At 39.3% G+C, this 23,860-nt stretch overlaps 1 protein-coding gene across 2 annotated transcripts in view; it reads left to right on the forward strand.

Annotated features, from left to right (window-relative positions):
• Positions 1–2,630: 2,630 nt before the first annotated feature.
• The window catches only part of LOC149833501 (ADP-ribosylation factor GTPase-activating protein AGD3-like), a 100,715-nt gene continuing 79,485 nt past the window's right edge, over positions 2,631–23,860 (forward strand). The window contains exons 1-5 of one of the 2 annotated variants that reach the window (XM_090015162.1): positions 2,657–3,272; positions 6,868–6,944; positions 11,443–13,014; positions 21,009–21,109; positions 23,530–23,600. In XM_090015162.1, the coding sequence (XP_089871288.1) occupies positions 11,921–13,014; positions 21,009–21,109; positions 23,530–23,600 (1,266 nt within the window). In that variant the 5' untranslated portion in view covers positions 2,657–3,272; positions 6,868–6,944; positions 11,443–11,920. Of the gene's footprint in view, positions 3,273–6,867; positions 6,945–11,442; positions 13,015–21,008; positions 21,110–23,529; positions 23,601–23,860 lie in introns of both variants that reach the window. The other variant, XM_090015163.1, reaches the window with a different exon arrangement.

Raw genomic sequence — 23,860 nt, forward strand, 5'->3', positions numbered from 1 at the left:
ACACCTAGCATTATAGGTGTGATGTACATGTTATTTCAATAGGAACCAACTTTTGGATTGGCAAAACCCGATCTATTTACATATTATTTCAGTGATGCATAAATCAATAGCCACAAGTGCACCCTTCTTTTATTTTATTCATAATAAACATGCTTTTTATCCAGAAACATGATTTAAGGATATATTTCCATTAAATCGACCATGCTAATTAAGCACGTATGCGAGGTTAGATTGAGTGAATACTACTTGCATCGTGAGATTCCAACTATTTTATAATATATATATATATATATATAATTTTATCATATATATAATATATGATATTTTATCACATATATAATATATGATATTTTATCGTAGGTACAATCGACTGTCACACACACATATATATATATATGTATATATATATATATTTATCATAGCTTGATTTCGTTTGTAATTTTAAGAACATTATACATTTAATGACTGGTGAATTGTGAGCACTACTAGTATGCATAAGGTTCAGTTATGCCTAGCACACAGAAAAAAAAGTCACCCTTTTTATGTCGCACTCAAGTTAGATTCATGAGTGTCAAATGAATGAATACACAAGCAACATTAATTCCAATCAACGTCATGATAGATAAATGCAAGGGCCACCCAGTATCGCCAATCAACTATCGTGATCTTTGTGGTCACACCCAAAACACTCTAGAAAATGCAACTGTTCCAATCAAATCCAAACACGTGTATTAGTTTTTCATTGTTTTTTAGTCACGCAGGATGGCCTATTAGGTGATCCGGTTCTCGGGGTGAGTTCCTTGTCATAAAAAAATTTACTAAAGTATGAGAGAAAGCTTTTCAATGAAAAGAGAAGTATCATGGAGTTTTACATGATGAATAAACGAACATGGCATAATCTTTTTTTTTAAAGGCAAGCTGGGGTTAGGCGGACCGCTACTAGTTATACAACCATATCATCATATCATTAGGATTTGAAATTGCAATGTCCCAACACAAGGTGACATGCACTCACTGCTCCTGCCAGACAAGCAGACCCTCCCCTTGTATTAACATGGCATAGTCGAAATTTTGATGGGATTGAATCCCTTTACAAACCCTCTATATATAGAGACTTACTTTACAAAAAAGGCCAATTGCCCTCTTTGGACATATTTTCAATTAAAATGTGTACAACATGTTTAAATGAGCACAACAAACAAAACAGGAGATCAATCACACATTGCCGATTTAACGTGATTCCGATATGCACAGAGTAAAAGAGAAGAAAAAGGACTATAAGAGATAGAAGGTATGGGGGATTGGTTGAAGGTGGTTATTGACAAAGTTGGAAAGGGAACACAAACTTTCATAAAAAATAACATGGCAAGAGACAATGACCTTTGATTAGTGAGATTTAGGCATACATATCCATGATGATTAGGACTGTAGCAAAAAAAAAAAAATGACGTGATGACTTGTAATCTAATTTACAAGCTCAATGAAGTTTTTGGTACAAATAATACGCATACTCAATGATTTTTAAAAATATGCAATTTGGGTCTTGGTTATGAAGAATCTTCATAAAAAATTGATGATCTAAGTTAGGGGTATGTAAACGGTTAATCAAATATATAGTTGTGTATAAGGCATGCGATAAAACTAGGTAGAAACATGGGCATGAGCCATGAGTGAAAGCTCTGCTTTGTTAATGTGACGATTTTTGCATTTAGCTGATCCATTTTGTTATTGTGCATGTGGACAATAAATCCAATGTCTCAGATATCTTAATAAATGAACCTAAGGCCTTACATTTTCCTACACCATTAGTTTGCAAAAACATGAGCTTTAGGGTTTTGAAAAATAGCTGATTCAAGGGTGAAGTATATTGATCTTTTGCTGCATACCCCCAACCCGAACCCGACCTGTTTAATAAACGGGTTACACGGGTCGACCCATTTATTAAACAGGTTGGCTTAAGCCCAACCCGAACCCGCCTAAGAGGCGGGTTGGCGGGTCGTGTCAGAAATTGCCACCCCTAGGTATAACTGAGGGGTTTGATATTTTCGATAGAAACTGAACTAACGTTACAGTGACACGACTATACCACAAGTGACGTGAGATGGACACGCTTGAGGTTCGCACGCGCATCCTTGAGACATAGCTACGAACCGTAATCATATCCGGCGGACGTGGGCGAAGACGAACGCCTTACCCCCATCAGCGGCGTAGACACGGGCGCACCGCAAGTTGTACGAGCCCCAGCGGATGCAATCACTCCGCTTCTTCTCCCAGTCATGTCTCATCGTGTCCTGAACATGGCCCGAACGCCCAGGCTCCGCACGAGTGGCTCCAACGCCAATCTGACCGCGATTCTCCCTGCCCCCAACCACCGCACGTGCCATCGACGGTGGAACCGTGGAAAGGGGTTGGTTTCCCGCGTTAAACGCACCGTGGTTAAAACAAGACACACCGAGAGAGAGAGGCTCGTTCCGCGGCCCCACTGGACACAGAGAATGATAATCATTCTCTGATAAGTGGGTCCCGCAGGAGGGGGTGTGGGACCCCACCCCTGTAAAGCGCGGTGGCATCTCCGAGAGTGGGGCCCACCCGTCGGATGACGGTCAGCAAATGTCGCTGAGGGCGTTTCCGTTGGTTGAGAAATATAACACAACCTCTCTCTCTCTCTCTCTCGGCGACTCGATCAAAGTGCCCTCGCCATTTCCGACTTCCCGCCTCTTCTCCGGAAGGAGAAGAAAGAAAATCCCCTAACCCCTAAAAAATCGCGAAATCTCGCCGACCGTACGAATTCCCCGGCGATCTAGGGTCCCACGGTGTCGGAAACCAGTGCTCTTTCTCTATCTCTCTCTGTCCCTATCCACGGTCACTTGATCGCCGGAGCTCGCCGGAGAATTTGACGGATTTTCTATTTGACGTCCATCTGGATCGGAGGGGCGTTCTTCCGTAGCTCTGCTTGCGTTTTTTCGTTCTCCCGGCGATATTGCGGAAATTTAGGGAGTTTCGACAGCGCTTTAGAATCGGGATGCGTCCATGGTGGGGTTAGGGCGGAAGGAGGGAGGGATCGAGGAGGCGGTGTGATGTTGATTAGGATCTGCTGCCGGGAGGACCGAAGATCGGGCTGTCATGGCGCACTTCGCGAAGCTCGACGATTCTCCGATGTTTCGGAAGCAGGTAGGATTTGATGCTTTCCGGTTTACGTGGTTGTGCCTTGTGCGTTCGAGTCGGTGCTGGTCTTGTGGTGGTTTTCGACGGTGAATTCGGGGTTTGGAAAGGTACATAGGTCCGTTTTTATATGGCTTTTTGGTTATTTTGATCGGATAAGCGGATCCTTCATTGCCTTTTGTGGAAACGTTGGGGTTTTGAGATGCACAAGGCTTTTCAAATGTGGGGTTGCTCAATGTCATCGGTGCTGTATTGGGCGTTCATTTGATCATGTGTAGTGATTCTTAGTTAATATTTAGATTATTTTCTGGAAATGTTGGAGATTTGGGGACAGGAAGTATGTTCGGATGTATTTAGTTAATATTTATTTATTTTACGTTGCTACCGTGGTTTAATTTCATTTGAAGGTTAGGAAGTCGATGTTATATATTGTCTAAACCTAATCGATGTAGACGCTGGCTTTTAGGTTTGGCAATGAACAGAGCTTAGTGTTTGTAACCGATGGTGCGTTTTTCTTGTCTTTTTATTATTTTTGTTAAATAAACTATGGCGGTAGAATTTGATTGTTACACATGAGACAAATGGGAAGTAGCAAGATTGCTAAATAAATAGCGAATGTTATGATCCGTTCCTGTATCATGGAAAGTAGCATGATTGCTAAATAAATCGCGAAGGGCACGTTTGGAAGCTAGAAGGATATAGGAAAAATGATCCGACCCTTCCAAACTAGTGGAACTTTTTTGCTGAGAGAGTTTTTTTTAAAAAGTACACTTTTTGATAGGAAACGTACCTCCATGGGGTGCGGAGGAATGTTTAGAGAAAATTTATTTTTGCACTCCCCACTACCCACCATCCATCTCACCCATCACCCTCCTCCTACTCCTCTCTCTCATTTTTTCACATTTTCCACTCTGTTTTTCTCATGCTACACAAACAAGCTAAAAACTTTCTTTCTAAAAACTTCTCATATAAAAAACTCTCATAGGCAAAACTTTCTTTTCCTATGAGAGTTTCTCTCTCTTCCATTGGAAGTGTGAAATATGATGGAAAAATGATACAAAGTAAAAAATTCTTACGATTTTTCTGATTCTTCTAAATGCTAGAAAATTTCTCTCTCAGAAAGTTTTCTCTAAAAAGTACAATTTTTGATAGGAAACATTCCTCCAAGAGGGAGGTGGAGAAATGTTTCGAGGGAAATTTTGTGGGCTCTCTTGATCTTACCACCATCACCACCCACTACCATCCATCTTCACCACCACCATCACCATCACCATCTATCTCACCACCACCCACCACCATCACCCACCTCCCGGAAAATCGCCCTCCCCATGATTTTTCACCATCCATCTCACTACCACCCACCATCACCCACCTCTCACAAAACCACCCTTTCCATGATTTTTCACCATCTATCACCACCACCACTACCACCCACCATCAACCACCTCCCAGAAAATCGTACCATAGAAGCTCTACCACCACCACCACCACCCCACGATGATTTTTACCATCACCATCATCACCCCACCTCCCGGAAAATGGCGTCGAAGAAGCTCCACCACCACACCTCCACAATGATTTCCCACCACCACCCTCCTCCTCCTCTCTCTCATTTTTTTAAGATTTTTCATTTTATTTTTCTCATGCTACCCAAACAAGTGAAAATTTTTCATTTTAGAAAATATATCATATCAAAACTTCTCATAGGCAAAATTTTCTTTTCCTATGAGAGTTTTTCTTACTTCCAATCGTGTCCCAAGGGAAAAGTGAAAGTAAGAAAGAAAAAATTACAACTTTTCCATGTCTCCAACAAGAGAAATTTTTTGAAAAGAAAGTTTTTCTAAAAAAACAATATTTTTTATAAGAAAAATTCCTCCACCTAAAGGGGTGGATGGTTTTTTCATATCAAAATTTTTCTTTTTGCATTAGAACAATCATTCACCCACAACACATCTTATTCCATTGGCTGCCACAAGAAGAGCTTCCACCATCTTCACATTCCTCCCATGTTTAGGTCTCTCTCTCTCAAAACTGGACTCTATTCAAGCACAAAATGGTCCACCAATTCTGAAGAGTTGCATCAAAGCAACACAACAAAATTTCCTTTATTTTCTTCAATTGTGCCACAAACAGTCTTCATGCCTAATCCTCCATGTGGATGATGCATTAAATATCTTGTCCACTGAGCATCAAACCCAAGGCCTTGTTAATCTCCGCAAATGAAACGTGATGTGTGATGAACTTGTCCAACTCAAGCTCCTATAACAAGGAACAAGATTAGTAAGACCCTCAAGAGTAAATACAAACTAAAAAAGGTTTCCAGTCTGTTGAGTGAAAAAATGAACAAAAACTCTGCTATTATTTTTTTGGTTGAACAAGGGGAGAGCTTACTTTCTTCATGTATAACTCAATGACCCCGACCATATCAGTCCGTGTCTTGTAGTTGCTATAGAATGTTCCTTTTAGGGTTTTCTCATTCAAAAAGTTTATTGGCTTCATTGCGAACAATGCATTTTTGTGGGGGGAAACCAACCAGGACAGCAACACCCCATTTTGTGTATGAAGAGAGAGAGAGAGGGAGTTTCTAACACTTATTTTCTTATTACACACATACAAGAGAGTTTTTCTTACATTTTTCAAGTCAGTTTTCTCATGCTAAACAAACAAGGATTATTTTTCATTTGGAAAAGTTATCATTATCAAAATTTCTCACATGCAAAATTTTCTTTTCCTATGCGATATTTTCTTGCTTCCAAACGTGCCCTAAGTGGTACTCTCTGCATAGGTTTACCTTGCCTCCTTGCCTGTTATTTATGTGTTTGTTTTGCTATTTGTTCTGTTGTTACAATTATCATTTTTATCATTCATGTTTCTATATTTTTGCCACAACTGATTGTTATCACTATCATCGTCCTTGGCATTTTTTCTGTTATTGTTATTAATGGTGCTGAATTTTTCCCCGTCAAAGGATGGCTTCACAAACAGTTTAATATGATAAGATGACATGATAGGTTATTACGGTTGTTTAGTGGTAATGCTTTTGCGAATGAGCAAGCATGTCATGATACACGGGTATAGGGCTGTTGAAATGAAACCAACAATTAGATATGCCCTAGTGGCTTCTTGTCTTCTGTTTGACATGGACCTACTAAACCCTTGCTTCTCACCTTCACCTCACACATTGCTTCTCAATCACACTTCCTTATAAGGATTGTGACACAATGGCAACACTCGGTGAGGCTCTCTGTCCTGTTAAAAAGGCAAAAGAAAAGCAAATTGTTTGGATGGCTGGGAGACTGCTCCCTTTGGTATGTGAATGGAGCACGTTGTCCCAACAAGTTTACTTTTCGGAATGTAGAGAATGCATAAAAGAATATTGATACGTGTAAAACTCTAAATAAAAATTCCTGGAACTCTGATGAGAAAATTATTATGCATACACGGATGACATAAATTATTTCTTTGTATGCTGCTTTCAGCAAGCTAAAACAAATTTTTGAGAATTAGAAGATTAATTATCTTTAGCCGAGATGACTTCTTTTGGACTTTCTAGTTCTCTATTGGTTTCAAATACCTTGCATTCAGTCTCATTTTTTGGAGTGTAATTGATGTTACACAAATTTTAATCATGACAATGCCTTGGGCCTTGGTAGCTGCGCTGATCTCTTCATCCATGTTTGTGTCTAACACCATTAACTTGTACAGATTCAGCTCCTGGAAGAAAGTGCAGAGTCTTTGAGAGAAAGAAGTCACAAGTTCTACAAAGGATGTCGCAAATATACGTACGCATTCACGTCTAATTTCTTTTATTTTGTTATGATTTATGGCTTTGAAATAGTTCTCTTAGAGCCTATGCTGCATTTATATGTTAATATTGGTATAGTTGTTTAGCTTCAAGCTTGGGGCAATTCATTTCTAGTCTGTATGTGTGTTTGTGTGCACTGCACATGCTTATTTTCAAGATTAGAATAATCTTTCTGCTGATTATCCCATCCTTGAAACCAAGCATGGACACAATTGTAACTTACAAATATGCACATGGTCGGATAATCTTTCTGCTGATTATCGCATCCTTGAAACCAAGCATGTGAACACAATTGTAACTTACAAATATGCACACTCCCATGTCACATGGGGAATTCACTTAGCACACGTATCCTGCATTGATGTGATAGACACTCAGACAGTTCATGGGCACAGTCAAACCAGTTTCACAGTCAACCTTGTGTCATTAACTTTATCTATTTTCTTTTATTATTTTATTTATTTCATATTCACTTGGATTATTTTTCTTTTAAAATTTGTCATCAATGACATTACATTTCAATTTCATTTTACTTTCATTATTTGATGTTCATAATTATAACAATTTAGAATTGTTGTTTTATACATACGCACTTGTGGAGGGATGACAACCAATTTTCCTATAATAGTTGGGTTACATCAAGGATCTGCTTTAAGCCCTTTCCTATTTGCTATAGTGATGGATGAGCTTACGAGATCAATTCAAGAAAATGTGTCGTGGTGATGATATTGTTTTGATTGATGAGTCTAGAGCTGGGGTTAATGCTAACTTAGAATTATGGAGACAGACATTGGAAGCAAGAGGTTTTAAGTTGAGTAAGAGTAAGACAGAATACATGGAATGTCGGTTTAGTAAGCAACGAAGTAGTGATGGGAGTGTAGTGAAGCTTGGTGAGCAAGAAATACCGGTGGATGATTGTTTCAAATATTTGGGATCTATCGTTCAAAAGTATGGAGAAATTGATGGAGATGTAAATCATAGGATAAAGGTTGGGTGGATGAAATGGAGAAGTGCAACTGGAGTATTGTGCGATCGTGGAATGCCATTGCGGTTGAAGGGAAAGTTTTATAGGACGACTATTAGGCCCGCTTTACTATATGGTACGGAATGTTGGGCTGCCAAGAGACATCATATTAAAAAAATGAGTGTAGTTGAGATGCGTATGCTGAGATGAATGTGTGGAAATACAATAAAAGATACGATTCAGAACGAGGAGATACGTAAGAAGGTAGGCGTTGCACCCATTGAAAATAAGATGAGAGAGAATCGTTTACGGTGGTTTGGACATATTCGGCAAAGGCCTAATGATGCTCCAGTTAGAAGGATGGAGAAATGAGAAAATATATTAGTTAAAAGAGGTCGGGGTAGGCCTAGGAAGACATGGATGGAGGTGATAGGAAAGGATATGAATGCTTTGAACCTCACCGAGGACATGGCATTGGATATAAATGATTGGAGGAGAAGGATTCATGTGGAAGACCCAGAATGATTTTCTTTTTTGGTTCATATCGTCGACCCCAATTGTTTTGGGATGAAGGCGTAGTTGTTGTTGTTGTTGTTGATACATACACACCCACAGAGATACATCTATTTGTGTGTACAACCATGTCTCCGTGTCTCAATTATTGAAAATTATTGAATTGTACCAAGTGAATCTGTAATAACTACGAAAATTAGGGAGATTTGGGTCTTGGATCCCTTCACTGGATCCAAATGCAGTGGGTGGGTTGGGTCAAATTCACCGTGGATCCAAATAGATCCACTTTAGGTTTTGCTCAAGTGGTGTTAGTTCGAACTCACGTCAATGGATTCACATTAAAAAAAATTATCGGGTTGAATGGGTTTGTAATTTATTACAGACCCGGATCCACTTTGGAGTGGATCCGGTATGGTGGGTTATCGGGTTCGGACCTGGACCCGTTTCTTTTTTTTTTCTGTTAAAAACCGAGTATAAGAATCGTGCCTGGGGCACGATTCTTGCCTAAGGGTGCGTATAACAGAGATCGGGGGAGGGGAGGGATTACAGTCCGGTAACCCAAATCTTCCAGGGCATCGGAGACGCGGGAAGGGTCGCCACTATCAAGGAGGTAGGTGGAGAGGATTGAACTCTCATGCACCTCTCCCTCCGTATTTCTTTTTCCCCACCTATCGCCTTTCATTCTCGTTTCTTTACAGCATCAAAGTGCAGCAGGAAACGCGATCTTGGAGGTACCTGAGCTTGATCATCGGCCTTGTTCTTCTCCATCCATCGCAGGAAAAGAAAGGTAGGATTTCTATCCCTGATTGTGTGGGTATGGATGGAATCGAGTTGGGGTTGGGTCGGTCCAGGAAAACCCCAATTTAGTGGGCACGTATGAGCTTGCCAAACGATTCTTGGTTGTTGGAAAATCCAACGTTGGGGCTTGGGGCTTTAGAAAAGGGTAAAAATAGTAGTTGGGGGGGGGAATAGAGTTTCGTGCCTAGCCCTAATCAAGAAATCCCCAAATCAAATCGATTTAGGGGTCTATTTGATCTATCCTAATACGACAATACCTAATTCCTAAATCAAATTCGATTGTGGGTGTCGATTCTTGGTTACCTTTCTGGGCTCGATCAAAGAAAAAGATTAAAAAGGGGGCTGACTGACTAAGCCTTAAATCTTTAAGTTCTAATAATTTGGGCATTCGGTTGGATCTTATGTACTTTCTTATTAGTATTTGTTTTTTTTTTCTGTCAGACTGATTTTTGTTGCTCATGGTTGATTTGCGGTAAATAGCATTTTCTTGCATCCGATCTTAATCTATAATTGTTAAGTTTCCGTGTTTAGTTAACATTCAGATGAGTAATCAGTGGTATTGATAAGCCAACATATATGTATTTTTCCTTTCGTTTCATCTGTTGCTCTTTAGCATCCAAAAGTAATAATAGTTTCAATTATCGGCAGGGCTGTGTGACAGGTATATATATATAATTATATATATTATAAACTACTTCAACATCCTTCTTGATTGACTTGTTGCATGGGCATCATGTTAACACAGATTGTTTGCTACTCGTCCGACATATTTTGTTCTATGCATGGTTGTACTGAATCCTTTATTTTTGATTTGCTGAAGATATAAATTCTCTGTTGACATGCAAGGGTAGTTCCAGAATTAGTTTCTTTTCATATTCCTTAGTGGCTAATTCCATCAGTTTATTTTAGCCATATGTAGTGAATTATGTCAGTCTCTGAGTGATCTGAGTATTGGTATATGTGGAGCCATTATTACCTCTCATCTTAAGTGGTTATAACTAATTATTAAATCTGGATGAAGAAGTAACCTTTGCTAATTGTGCTGATTGTTTGCTTGAAAAATTTGTTCGATAAGCTACTGCAATCTATGTATGAAAGGTTATATTTCTGCACTAATTCAGTGTTCAACTGCATTTTATATTGAACATGGGTCAGTACAATGTAAATTACCAGCAATTTCAGAGTAGCTTAATTGACATTTCTGTGAACAAACTCTCAAGATACAGGATATTTCTGTTAACAGAGAAATTGAGTTATACTTATAGGATAGCCACCTATGAGGGGACTCATGTCTAATTTATGTTGAACAATGAACATATCACATGACGAGGAAATTGGGTCTCAATGTTTGAGTGTGTATTACTAAGAATGAGGTTAATGCTATGACAGTTGTGGAAACGTTCTAAACTTCGGGAAAATAAATAACTTAATAAAACCCAATTACAAAGTTGAGACCTACCTGGGAGAGGGTGGGTGATACAATACTTCGAGGACTTGTGTTTGGTGTCGAGTGGAAAGCGGCTCGTGGGTCCCCGTCCTCGGAGTTAGGGACCAGGACTACCTATGTGTCCTAGGTGGTAGTTCCACATCTTCTGCAGACGTTAGGGGTGCATCCTGATTTGAGTTGAGCCCTTGGGAGATTCTCTCGGCTATTGGTCGCTTCCTTGGGGATTCAGTCTCCGTTAGAATGTTCGGGTTAATAAATTACCTGAAATAATCTATCCCCGAACATTCTATTCTGAGATGGTCACCTGTGCCCGTGTGTACCCACTAGATAAGATAATTAAACATCATGTTAGAAGAGTTAGGCGTCACAACTAGTAGAGATACTAGAGAAGTATATATGGAAGTGGTATTTCAGATGCTTTATATTATCAATTTGTAAATTAGCAAAATTCTTAACTTAGTTGATACAAGGTAATTAAATTGTTATAGGAAAGTGTACATGTTATTACATTGACTGTGGCATACCTCATCTGCTTATCAATGTTGCATATTTGTTATTGTTATATAACTGCTCACCTGCTCATGTACATGAATTTAGATCTTTGTTACATAATGCTTACCTGTCTTGATATACACTAAAGATCAACCATGACACTCATATCACACACTCGATTCACGATATACTTGTACTATTAGTATAGAATTCCTGCTTAGACGTGGTAGTCTAATTCCTATTCTATTTTAACATTTTCAGGTCCTGAGTAGTCACCACAAGCGGTTACAGGAGAGGTTTTGGCATCTGTTTGATCTACTGGTTCTCTGGACAACTTGTAACTGATATGCCAACAGTGATTCGTTCTTTGTAAACATACTTTTGTAAATTTCATGAACTGAAGTGAAATAAAGGATGTGTCGATTGTATGAAGATCTTTCACCTGTATCTCTCCATTCATTTAACCATGATTTATAAAATGATTCCGCTGTATAAAAAAAATCTTTGGTGTTTCTGGGTTAAGTTTTTGGAGCGTTACAGTTATGGTATCAGAGCTGAGAACAGTACATCAAGCATCGAGGTCTAGCCACTCCCTGCAAGCGTTTTGTGAGTATATATATATATATCCATGAATATATTTTTAGCTAGTATTGTGGGCATGATGCTAAGTAGTGTAGCCGATAAGTACAACTCTGGTAAAGATTGACATATAATGTTATTTTTGCTAGATTTTTGAAAGATGTACCGCCGAAAGCAAAACTGTTCTGACTCGCCCGACAAGTGGCAAGAACAAAGGGATTTTATGATGGATACCCTCAACAACTTAGCGCAGACCTTGGATGCGCAAGTGCGGGTCCAGACAGAGATGGTCGCTACTACGAGTGCACGTCATGACTCAGGAGTTGTGACATATGAGAAGTTTTTGAAGCTAAATCTGCCATCCTTCTCTGGGGAAGCTGATCCAGAATGTGCCGACAATTGGATTGCCGAGATTGAGAAAGCCTTTAGAGTTCTGCTTGTTCCAGGCGACAAACAGACTGACTTTGGTACATACCGATTGATCGGGGATGCACAGAAATGGTGGGATACGGCTCGCACGGTTCAGTTCGCAGACATGGACATCATACCTTGGGAAGGATTTCGTAAGGTCTTTTTGGAAACCTACTTTCCACAGCATGCTCGCGATAGGAAGCAGCAAGAGTTCCTGGAACTGACTCAGGGTAATATGAGTCTGGTTGAGTATACTACTCGTTTTCGCAGTTTGGAGCGATATTACCTGAACCTGTTCGAAAATGACAAAGCACGGGCAACTAAGTACGCTCGTGGTCTTAAAGACGGGTTGCGAGTAAAAGTAATGACTAGCATGCCATCCACTTTTGCCTCGGCTATTGAAGCAACCATGACCTTAAATGAGGAATGGGAGCGATCTCGAAAGGATCAGGGTGGCATGTCAGGCAAAAGGGGGGTTTCCACACAACAACAAACTGGTGGCAAGAAATATCAGTCACCACAGAAAAAGCAGCATATCTCGGGTGGAGATCGTCCTTCACAACATCATGGACAAACCAAAGCATGTTCCAAGTGCAACCAATCTCACAATGGGCAACCTTGTCCTCGGGACACCAGCGCATGTTTATACTGTGGCAAAATGGGCCACTATATCCGGCAGTGCCGTAAGAAGACTGCTGACATGCAGAAGAGACAGGGTGGGGGCTGCACCGCAACAATCTCCACCATTACAACCTACTCCTCCATCGAATGTGCAAAAGCGGGTACCAGGACGGGTTTACGCTACTACTGCGAAAGAACTCGATCATACGGAATTGGTGCAAGGTACAATAATGGTCGGTGGTCATGCTGCACTAGTATTGTTTGATTGTGGTGCCACAAATTCATTCATCTCTATTGAGTTTGCAAAACACTTAGGTGCACATACTGAAACTCTAAAATATGCTTTGGATGTGTACAACCCTATAGGATATAACTCCATATGCATAAATTTCATTCCTGAGGTAGCTATTGTGTTAGAAGGACAAACCTTTAATGCTGACTTAATCATTCTCGATATGACGGAGTTTGATGTTATACTGGGAATGGACTGGTTATTTGAGCATTATGCTGAGATTTTATGTCGCCAAGGGAAGGTAATTTTGAACAGACTAGGGCATCCAAAAGTTGAGTTCCGACTCTCCCGACGGGTGGTACCCTCCAAAACTATATCGGTATTAAAGGTTCAAAAGTATTTAAGCCAAGGAGGCAGAGCATTTTTGGTGAATATACTTTCCGGTGAATCAAAATCCATTCCTTTAGAAGAACTGGAAGTGGTACATGAATTTCCAGATGTATTTCCGGATGAATTGCCGGGATTACCTCCACGACGTGAGGTAGATTTTCAAATTGAGTTGGTGCCTGGGACTGCACCCATTTCGAAAGCACCATATTGCATGGCTCCGGCAGAGTTAGAGGAACTGAAGAAGCAACTCCAAGAATTAATGGAACAGGGTTTTATCAGACCTAGTGTATCACCTTGGGGGGCGCCAGTTCTTTTCGTGAAAAAGAATGATGGTTCCATGAGACTTTGTATAGACTATCGTCTGCTGAATCAGGCTATAATTAAAAACAAATATCCACTACCACGTATCGAGGATTTGTTCGATCAATTGCAGAAAGCTAAGGTATTTTCTAAGATTGACCTCAGATCTCGATATCATCAACTGCGGATTAGGAGTGAAGATATTCCAAAGACATCTTTCTGGACTAGGTATGGTCACTACGAATTTGTAGTAATGCCTTTTGGACTTACGAATGCTCCTGCGACATTTATGGAGATGATGAACAGGCTATTTCGCGCTTATCTGGATACTTTTGTGATCGTTTTTATTGATGACATTCTCATATATTCGGAGACTGCAGAACAACACAAAGATCATCTTAGAATAGTGTTGGAGACTCTCAGAAAACATAAACTGTTTGCAAAATTTTCTAAATGCGAATTTTGGCTGGAGAAGGCTATGTTATATTTCGTGATGGTGTATCCGTGGATCCGATGAAAGTTGAGGCTGTATTGAGTTGGAGTCAACCAAAGAATGTCGGTGACATTAGAAGTTTTCTTGGTCTGGCTGGTTACTATAGAAGATTCATTCAGGATTTTTCACGGATTGCCATGCCTATAACCAAGTTACTAAGGAAAGGAATTAAATTTGAATGGACGGATGAATGTGAAGAGAGTTTTCAGATACTAAAGAAGAAACTTACAACTGCTCCAGTTTTAGTGTTACCAACAGGCCCTGGTGGTTTTGTAGTCTACTCTGATGCGTCAGGAACAAGATTGGGATGCGTTATGATGCAAAATGGGAAGGTAATAGCTTACGCTTTTCGCCAACTTAAGAACCACGAGCGTAATTATCCAACCCATGATCTTGAGTTAGCAGTAGTGGTTTTTGCCTTAAAGATGTGGCGACATTACTTGTACGGGGAGACGTTTGAAGTATTCACAGATCATAAAATTCTTAAATATCTCTTCTCTCAGAAAGAGTTAAACATGCGACAACGGCGATGGTTGGAATTTATTGAAGATTATGATTTTTCAATTTCCTATCATCCTGGAAGAGCAAATGTTGTAGCTGACTCTTTAAGTCGCAAAACCAAGGGTACACTGTCCAGTTTAGTGAGTAAACAATGGAACTTAATGGAGGCATTTATTGACTGGAAGCCGCGTGAGGGCGACAAAGGAAATGTGAGATTATCAAATCTAGTGGTTCTTCCTGAGATCCTTACTAGAATTATTGATGGTCAGAAGGAGGATCCACAATACGAGAAGTTTAAGATATTGGCTCAACAAGGAAACTCATACTTTACCCTGAAAGAGGATGTAAGTATTTGGATGAAAAAGCGACTTTGGGTTCCTAGCAATCCCGAGTTGAAAGGAAAACTGTTAGAAGAAGCACATAAAACCAAGTACACCATACACACAGGGAGTACGAAAATGCTTAAAGATTTACAAAGGGGGTATTGGTGGAATGGTATGAAACGTGAGGTTGCAGGTTATGTCTCAAAGTGTCTTACTTGTCAGTAGGTCAAGATGGAACATCAGAAACCTGGAGGAATGATGCAGCAACTGGAGATTCCTCAATGAAAGTGGGAAGAGATCACTATGCATTTTGTGGTGGGTTTGCCCAAAACACGAAGACAACACGATGCTATTTGGGTAATAGTGGATCGACTTACAAAATCAGCTTATTTCCTACCCATAAGGATCGCCCAATCTCTGGAGAGTTTAGCAGATCTATATATTCGAGAGGTTGTTCGGTTACATGATGAAGATCAATGATGGGATTTCCTTGGAGGATCCTACTCCCTACCGACAACTTGTGGGGTCTCTAATGTATCTTAGCATCACAAGGCCAAACATCTCGCATGCCGTGCACACTGCAAGCCAATTTTAGCATGCTCCTACATCTGTCCATATGGCCGCCGTTCTCCGAATTGTCAGATACATAATGGGGACCTTAAATAAGGGAGTCTTTCTTTCCTCGTCCTCTGAGTTAAATTTAATTGTATATACTGACTCTGATTGGGGAGGTGACTCAAATAACCGTCACTTCACTACAGGTTTTTGCATTTTTTTATGTGAATCCTTAATCTCATGGAGATGCAAGAAACAACAAAAGGTGTCTCTATCATCCACAGAAGCAGAATATCGAGCCATGACATCCACAACCATGGAAATTGTGTGGATTCATCAACACTTACAAGACATGGGGACTCAGATTCAAGGACCCACTAAGTTATGTTGTGATAATAAGAGTGCAATCTACATTGAAATTACACATTTCGTGAACGCACAAAGCATATTGAGATGGACTGCCACTACGTTAGAGAAGCATACTTGCAAAGAGTTATAGATCTTCCATACATGACCTCGGAATATCAATTGGCAGGTTTTTTTCACTAAGGCACTCTGCTCTTCCCGATTCAACTTTCTTCTTGGCAAACTCTCAGTCATTGTGCCCTAAGTTTGAGGGAGGGTGTTAAATTGTATTTCCCTTTATATGCATATATTTTTATATGTATGTAACGAGAGATACACATACATATATGTATCATCTATCGTTATATACATATAAAAATATATTTTCCTTCACGTAACCCCAAGGGTATTTTTGTCTTTTTGCAGTTTTACGCATATTTACATTTGTAAATATGTTTGTAATTTATTTCTCTTCATTTTCTTTCTTTTTCCTTTTTTTTTCTTCTTTTTCTTTGTTGACTTAGTCAACATTGGAGGGGGTCCAACACTAGACGTTGGACCTCTCCAACTTCTAGTGGGAGCCCCTCCAAGGTTTCCTCTTCTCTATAAATGGGGTTGAACCCCTATTGTAAATTCATTCAATGCTTGGAGCATTGTTCTCCAATTGTTCAATAAAATTCTTTATATTTTTTCATTTGTGTTCTTCATTTGTACCTTGGGTACATTTTGTTCTAAGTGTTCTTGTGCCTTTGCACACATATCTTTTTGTGGAGTTGGAGCTTGGGTTGCACACTACCTCTTTTTGAGATATTTTCACAGTAACATGCTCATCGCACTTTTGACAATATGCCTGTGCTTCCTCTCCGCAATCCCATTTTGTTGAGGGGTATAGGGGCAAGAAACCTGTCGACTTATTCCTTTATCCCGAAGAAAGCCTATAAACTCGTTCCATGAATACTCTCCTCCACCATCACATTGTAAATGCACAATATCACAGGAAAACTTTGTTTTGACCATCGAATGGAATTGCCGAAATATTTGGAAAACTTCATGCTTATGTTTCAAGAAATATATCCAAGTATAGCGGGAATAAGAATCAATAAAGACAACATAGTAACGACTGCCAGAGAGAAGGAATAGGTGCGGGTCCCCCAAACATCGGAACACATAATCTCAAATGGCTTTGAAGCTCTTTTATTAATAATATGAAACAAAAGAACATGACTTTTGCAGAGTTCACAAGAGGAACATTTTTTATTCTCTAAAAATGAACATAAACTGGACTCTGGAAGAAGACCATCAGATACAAGATTTTCAACGAAACCCCGACTACAATGTCCCAAGCGATTGTGCCAGATATCTGGCTTATTACAATGAGATGAATTAAAAACTTCCAATGGAGGGAAAGACAAAGACTCTGAAGGCGAAGACACTGAAGAATGCTTGGACGACTTCAACTGGAGAACTAAGACTGAAGGCGAAGACACTGAGGGAATCTCCTTGAAGACGTACATGTTTTCTCGTCGCTCCCCCTTAGCGAACGTCTCCTTCGTTCGTAGATCCTTAACATAAACAGAGGATGGAGTAATATTGACTGAAGAATTCATATCGTCAACAAGTTTAGCTACAGAGACATTGTTCTTTTTAATATTAGGAGCAAGGAGGACATTTGACAAGTGAAGTGAGGACTTTGACATAGTGATATGTGCACTGGCGGTATGACTAATCGAGTGATAAGTTCCATCTCCTATAACTATACTACCTTTTTCAAAATAAGGCAATAAGTGAGATAACTTACCCGCATTACCCGTGACATGGGTGGCAACACCGGAATCAACATACCATTCGCCTTGTTCATTTTGCTTGATCGTCATCTGTGACAATGCTGATAACAAAAGTTGTTGCACATCTGTAGATGGCGCTTTCGTGTCCACGGTAGTAGCTGACTTATTCTCAATTTTGTTTATTTTTCTTCTATTCTGCAGATTAAACCAACAATTGGCTTTTACATGTCCTCTTTTGTTACATAAGAAACAAGTGGGCACTCTCCTCTGATTCCCTGCATTAAAAACACCCGAAATATTAGGTGTAGGCAAGATACCATGTCTTCTTTGCCGAAAACGGCCTCTGCCTCCTTGATGCCCTCCATTCCCTAGTCCAAAACCTACAGAAGTGTCCATAGCCAAAACTGAATGGGAACGAACTGATTCATTTCCTTCTGCCCTTTGTTTCATAGTCATCTCATGCTGGAGAAGTTTCGCTTGAAGGTCGTCAAAGTTGGGCCAGTGAGGAAGACATGTCAAAGCTATGGTAAACATGTCAAAATCAGGGCCCAACCCATTGAGGAGTTGTTGTACTTTATCTTTATCTGAAATAACACTTCCAATAACAACCAATTGGTCAGTAATACTCTTCAAGCGGCTTATGTATTCCATAATTGTCATTGAGCCTTTCTTCAAACTTTGAAACTCATTTTTCAAGTACATAACTCGGGCTTATGATATCTGAGAGTATGTCTGAGAGAGCTTACTCCATAGATCTGCCGCAGTGCAATCATCTGAAAGAGTAGCCAACACTTCTTGAGAGAGTGTTGACGTAATATAAGCAACCAAAGACTGATCCCACTTTCTCCAAGCTGTATACTTTGGATTCTTAATAGATTTAGTAATTGCGCCACCCTTCTCATCATTGGTTTCCTTCAAAATAAGCCGTGGTGGTACCAGAACAGAACCATTCAGATGTTCATCGAGATCCTGACTCTGTATAAACGAAAGTATTTGTCTCTTCCATGTTAAGAAATTAGAATGAGTAAGTTTTTCTGTAACGAGCTGATTTAAGAAATTTGCAGAGGGACTGAAAGACGAGTATGAATCCATATCAATGAAACAATGAATATGCGAACAAAACGGATTGAAAGAAACAAACTGATTTGAGACCACTTAATTAATCAGCAAAGCTTCAATAAAACATGTACTTGTGCAACCGATACCTTGAAAGAAAATCCCCCCCCCCCTTTTTTTTTGATGTGAGAATGTAAACTGTTACCGTCTGCCTATAGACGTTGCACAAAAAACACTAATTTCACTGCTGATTGAAAAAGAGGAAGAACAATAATACAAGTTTGAGAAAATCTATATAATGATGAATGCTAGACTATGATAGCAATATTTAGAACAAAATGATATGAATCGTCCAGCAATACAAGGAGTATTCACGGCAGACAGACTTAGGAAAGAATCAAAATCAGAATGGAGTTTAAGAAATTGAGTGACAGAAAGAATCAAAATCAGATTTGAAGAGTAGTTGACGTTGATGAAGATTACGAAGAAAATGCAGCCGTTGACGTCGATGGTGAAGGAGGAGAGTCTGAGGCAGTGATGTTGATGTTGAAGAAGAAGTTGCAATCGGCAGAAAGAAAACCACACAAAGTGCAATTGACGTTGATGAAGATTACAAAGAAGATGCAGTCGTTGACGTCGATGGAGAAGGAGACAGAAAAAGAAGTTGATGTTGAAGAAGAAGATGCAGGCGAAAAATAAATGGCAGATGATGATGTTGAAGAAGAAGATGCTGCCGAAGAACAAATGGCAGACATTGATGTTGAAGAAGGAGATGCAGTCTCTTATGGTAAAGAAGATTACGAAGGACCAAGGAGTCTTCACGACTGCTTCTTCAGATCTCGTTGAACATGCTTTTGGTAGGGTTCCGCAACCGTAGCTCTGATACCATGAGAGAAAACGAGAGGGGTTTTCCACAGCTCAACCTTCACAGGAGACAGAGAAAAGGGAGAGAGAGGGAGATGCTCAATGGCTGGGGCGGCTGAACATTAACCCACCACCAAGCCCTAATTTCTTTTTTTATCAAACGACTTTCCCGTAGTGACTAAAATATGAGACCACAACAAACATATTACAAAAATGCCATTAATGAAAATGGCGCCAACTTCATAGTTAAAAGGATTGACGTGCGTATGGATCTAGATCCAGATCCAGATCCAGATCCATACACATGCTCTATTTTAACACATGTAACAAATGAAATTGTGCCAGATTTTATTTAAACCTTGAACACTGATCATATTCAATTTGGGTTTGAAGAAACTAAAATTTGACTAGGCAAACCTAAATCCACTGGGATCTTAGCTTCATGATCCAGTCCCAAAAACAACACTTTGGATAATTTCACGCTTCTTATTTATGCTATTATTCCTATACAATAGTATAGTTCAGTCTTTGAAATTATGTGGCAGACTCGCAACATTGTTGCATAGCATGGTTTCAATACTAATAGCAATCATACTCCCTAAAAAAAAGCTCCCTCAAAAATACTAATAGCAATCATAAATTCATAATTTTCATAATAAGATGACTAAGCAAATACAGGGTCAAATGATTCCAGGTCCGTCTGGAATCTTGCGAAGGGGTTCTCCCACTGTTGAGCTTTGTAGAACTTGAGCAATGTCGCATTGGAGGACTAAATTAGCAAAAGGTAGTGCACTCCGCCTGCCACCTTCAGCTGACCCACTACCACCTCTATGAATTCTAGCTGTGCATTATGCTCCTCATCATGAACTGTTCATTCTGCTCCTCATCATAATATGACACAGCAAATGTCCCTGATTAAGGTTTGGTTTTATATGTAAGCTTTGGAAATTGTATTGGGATTTGGAGGCTTGGATATCCTGTTCTTATAATTATGAAGATGGATCACCAGTTATATATTGGATTTGGAGGCTTCAGAGTTGTTAGAGGTGGTTTGTCCCAAGTTTTTTCAGTCTCCCACATAAATTGCCTACAATTACCATGTCTGTATTTTCTGTTCTCTTGAGTGGTCCTGCATTTAGGTGGTAATGACGCCTCCTATGTTGCATGCAGCCTTTTTGCTCTTTTTCACCTAGTAGCCAAGATCTCATATCACAGTTGTTTTTAAGAGCTAGAATCTAAATGTTCTTAAGAGCTGGAACCTAAGATTTAACTTGGATCCTTTTTGTTCTCTACCTCGAGGGGCTTTATATGCACATATGCTTATTACAATGATGATAATTATTCTTTATGGTTATTTTTATCATTGATCACAGTGAAGGGCTTGGCGAAGGATACGATGGGGACATTGCTTTTGCAAGCTCTCTTGAGATGTTTGGAGGAGGCCACAATGATCCCATTAGTGTTGCTTTTGGAGGTTTTGCTCTTTCATGACCATTGTTGCCTATGCCAATAATTTCAATTATTATCTGTTGCATGCGAGATTTAATTTGTTTTCACGGCATCAAGTGTTTCATTCTCATTAGTTTCCGGAAAGTTATTGCATGTTTTCTGGTGAATTATTTATGTTGTGCCATGTCCTTTGTACTGTAGAATAACTACACAATCAGTCTGTTGTTTAAGGACTTGTGTTGGGTTTGGTCTGCCCAACTTGATCGAGCTTGGGCTGTGTTTGTGTCCAAATCAATAAGTGCGGATCTAGGGTGGGCTGGTTTTGTGTCATAAGTTGATGAAGTTACAAAGAGGCATGGTTTGGCTTTTTATGGCTTGGGATCATCTTGTCACCTCTATTTCCCCTTGTGTCTATGGTTTTACCCATTCACAAATTTATGTTCCTTTTCAGATCAAAGAGGCCAGGATTTTCAGTTAAAAGGGAAGAATTTTGTCTGTCGGAATTTTACTAACAAGAAAAAGAAAGACAAAAGGATAATGGGCTCTGTTTTGAACCACTTGTTGTGACAAAAATGAAGACCAGAACCTATTGGTCTCTAATGCTGCTAAGGAAGAGTTTTGACAAAAATAAACAGCAGAACCTGTTGTTCCGGAACCAACTCAATAAAATCTTTTATCTACTTGAGGCTTCCTACCTAGATCTTGCATATCAACATATTTGAGTCCTTTAAAGTCCTTCCTCGGACGCAGTTATAGAATGTGTTCATAATCAAAAGGAAGGTTCCCATGCAAAAAAAAAAAGATGACAAAAATAATCGTATAGACTTGAAAACAGATAAATGGTGAAAAACAAACTTTGCTCGTCTTAGAATTTTCTTGGCACTTTCTGTGAAGCTATTTTAAAGTTATTTATGGGTAGATTATGAAATTCTTTAAGCATGATTCTCCAATTTTCGTGTAGTTCAGACTGGTAATGTCAAGTTGCTCATTACTTCTAAGAACGTAAGTGGGAAGAATCATACTGAAAAATTGTGGTCCCAAATAGGTGTTTATGTTTCTTGATGGGTAAGGAAAGATGTCTGTGAAATAAAAGATTCTGTATGCACAACATTTTTATCATTTCAAAATCAGCTGTTTTACTGTTGAATGTGAGCCAGTAAAAACACATTTCAGAGAAAGAACCTGCTCTGATAAAGCTTTTGAAGGTCGTTCATCTTTGGTGGTGGTAGACTCTTCCTGAAGCATTTGCTTCAGATTTGGCTGATGCGTGGGGTAATACATGCAAAAGAAAATTCAGGCTTGATACATGGTGTCATGGTAAGCTTTGACCTAACAATAGATCCAGGTATGAACCTGAGGAGGGTCTGCCAAGAATCTAATCCACTGACAATCCTAATCTTAAAGGTGTAATAGTTAGAGATGTAGCAGGCTTGATTCGGTTTAGGTGTAGGCTTTACTGAATCTGATATGATCTGGGCCTGGCTAATCGGATTCAATGTCAAATTTAGATCCGGATGGAAAAAGTTACTACTAAATCACATGAAATAGCTAATCAGGTACAATTTTACACATAATGAGATTCATATATCCATTGGATTTGTATTCATTCAGACTCAGATCTTGATTCTGATTAAAACCCCAAATGAAATCCAAATCTAATTCTCAATTGGATCATTCTTACTTTACTGAATCTGACTAAACAGATTTGGATTCGGTGAGATATCTGACCCAAAGTCCAAACCATTCACATCCCAGGAAATATGGTCAGAACCTCAACTTCGATGACATATATATAGGGAAATGTAAGATTGTGTGTGTGTGTGCGTGCACGTGCACATGTGTTTTCGTGCTTCTAAACCCTATGGCAGTGTACGCGTCCATGCTGACACACCGCCGACACAAACATGTATGTGTGCAGGCTTCTAAACGCTATGGCAGTGTACACATCCATGCTGCTATCATATAGATGTAAGAAATTTGGCTCTATATGGCTTGTTATATGCATGCCAAAGTGGCTATCATGCAACATTGCTTCATCTACAAATTATGTTTAAGGGGTTGATCATCAGGCTAAGATGGAGTGGTTGGTTGCTGGGTTTTTCTTAACTTACATTAGTGCACTTGTTTACTGTTGCATTGATATTTGTGATTGTCATTTTAAGTCTATTTTGTTCTTGCCTTTATTGACACTCACGTATTTGAACCTGATTATCTTGCCTTCTGTGGATGAAAATTTGTAGCTTTGTTTGATTTTGCTTGCCCAATTTATTTCTAGTATCAGTGCTGTATTATTGTTTAGTTGTTGTTGTTGTTGTTGTAGTGCTGTATTATTGTTTAGTGACAGTTTATAAAATATGAACAAAGTACTGCATTCTGTTAAGTTCTATTTATTATTTATGGTGCTTTATTCTGAAAGGAGTGGATTTTTTTTTTATCTTATCGTAGGTCCTGTTATGACCAAATTTACCATTGCGTTAAGAGAAATTGGCACCTATAAAGAAGTTCTTCGTTCCCAGGTAAACAGTCCAATCTTCTGGATAACGGCTATCAGATATAATTTTTCAATCAGTTCTAAGACTGAAAAGTGCAATATATTGCAGTTCCTTTTCCCTTTCTTGGTTAAAATTTCTTTTCTTGAATCTGCCACACTGATTATCAAACTGTTCAATGCATTTATAAATCATGATTATGCGACTAAAGTGTTAATTCCATGTACATATAGTTACATTCACGAATGAACAATGTGAACCTAAATTAGTTAGGCCTAATTTACTGT

Source organism: Nuphar pumila, chromosome 7 (assembly GCF_984573655.1).
Source record: "Nuphar pumila chromosome 7, dmNupPumi1.hap1.1, whole genome shotgun sequence".
Lineage (NCBI taxonomy): Eukaryota > Viridiplantae > Streptophyta > Magnoliopsida > Nymphaeales > Nymphaeaceae > Nuphar > Nuphar pumila.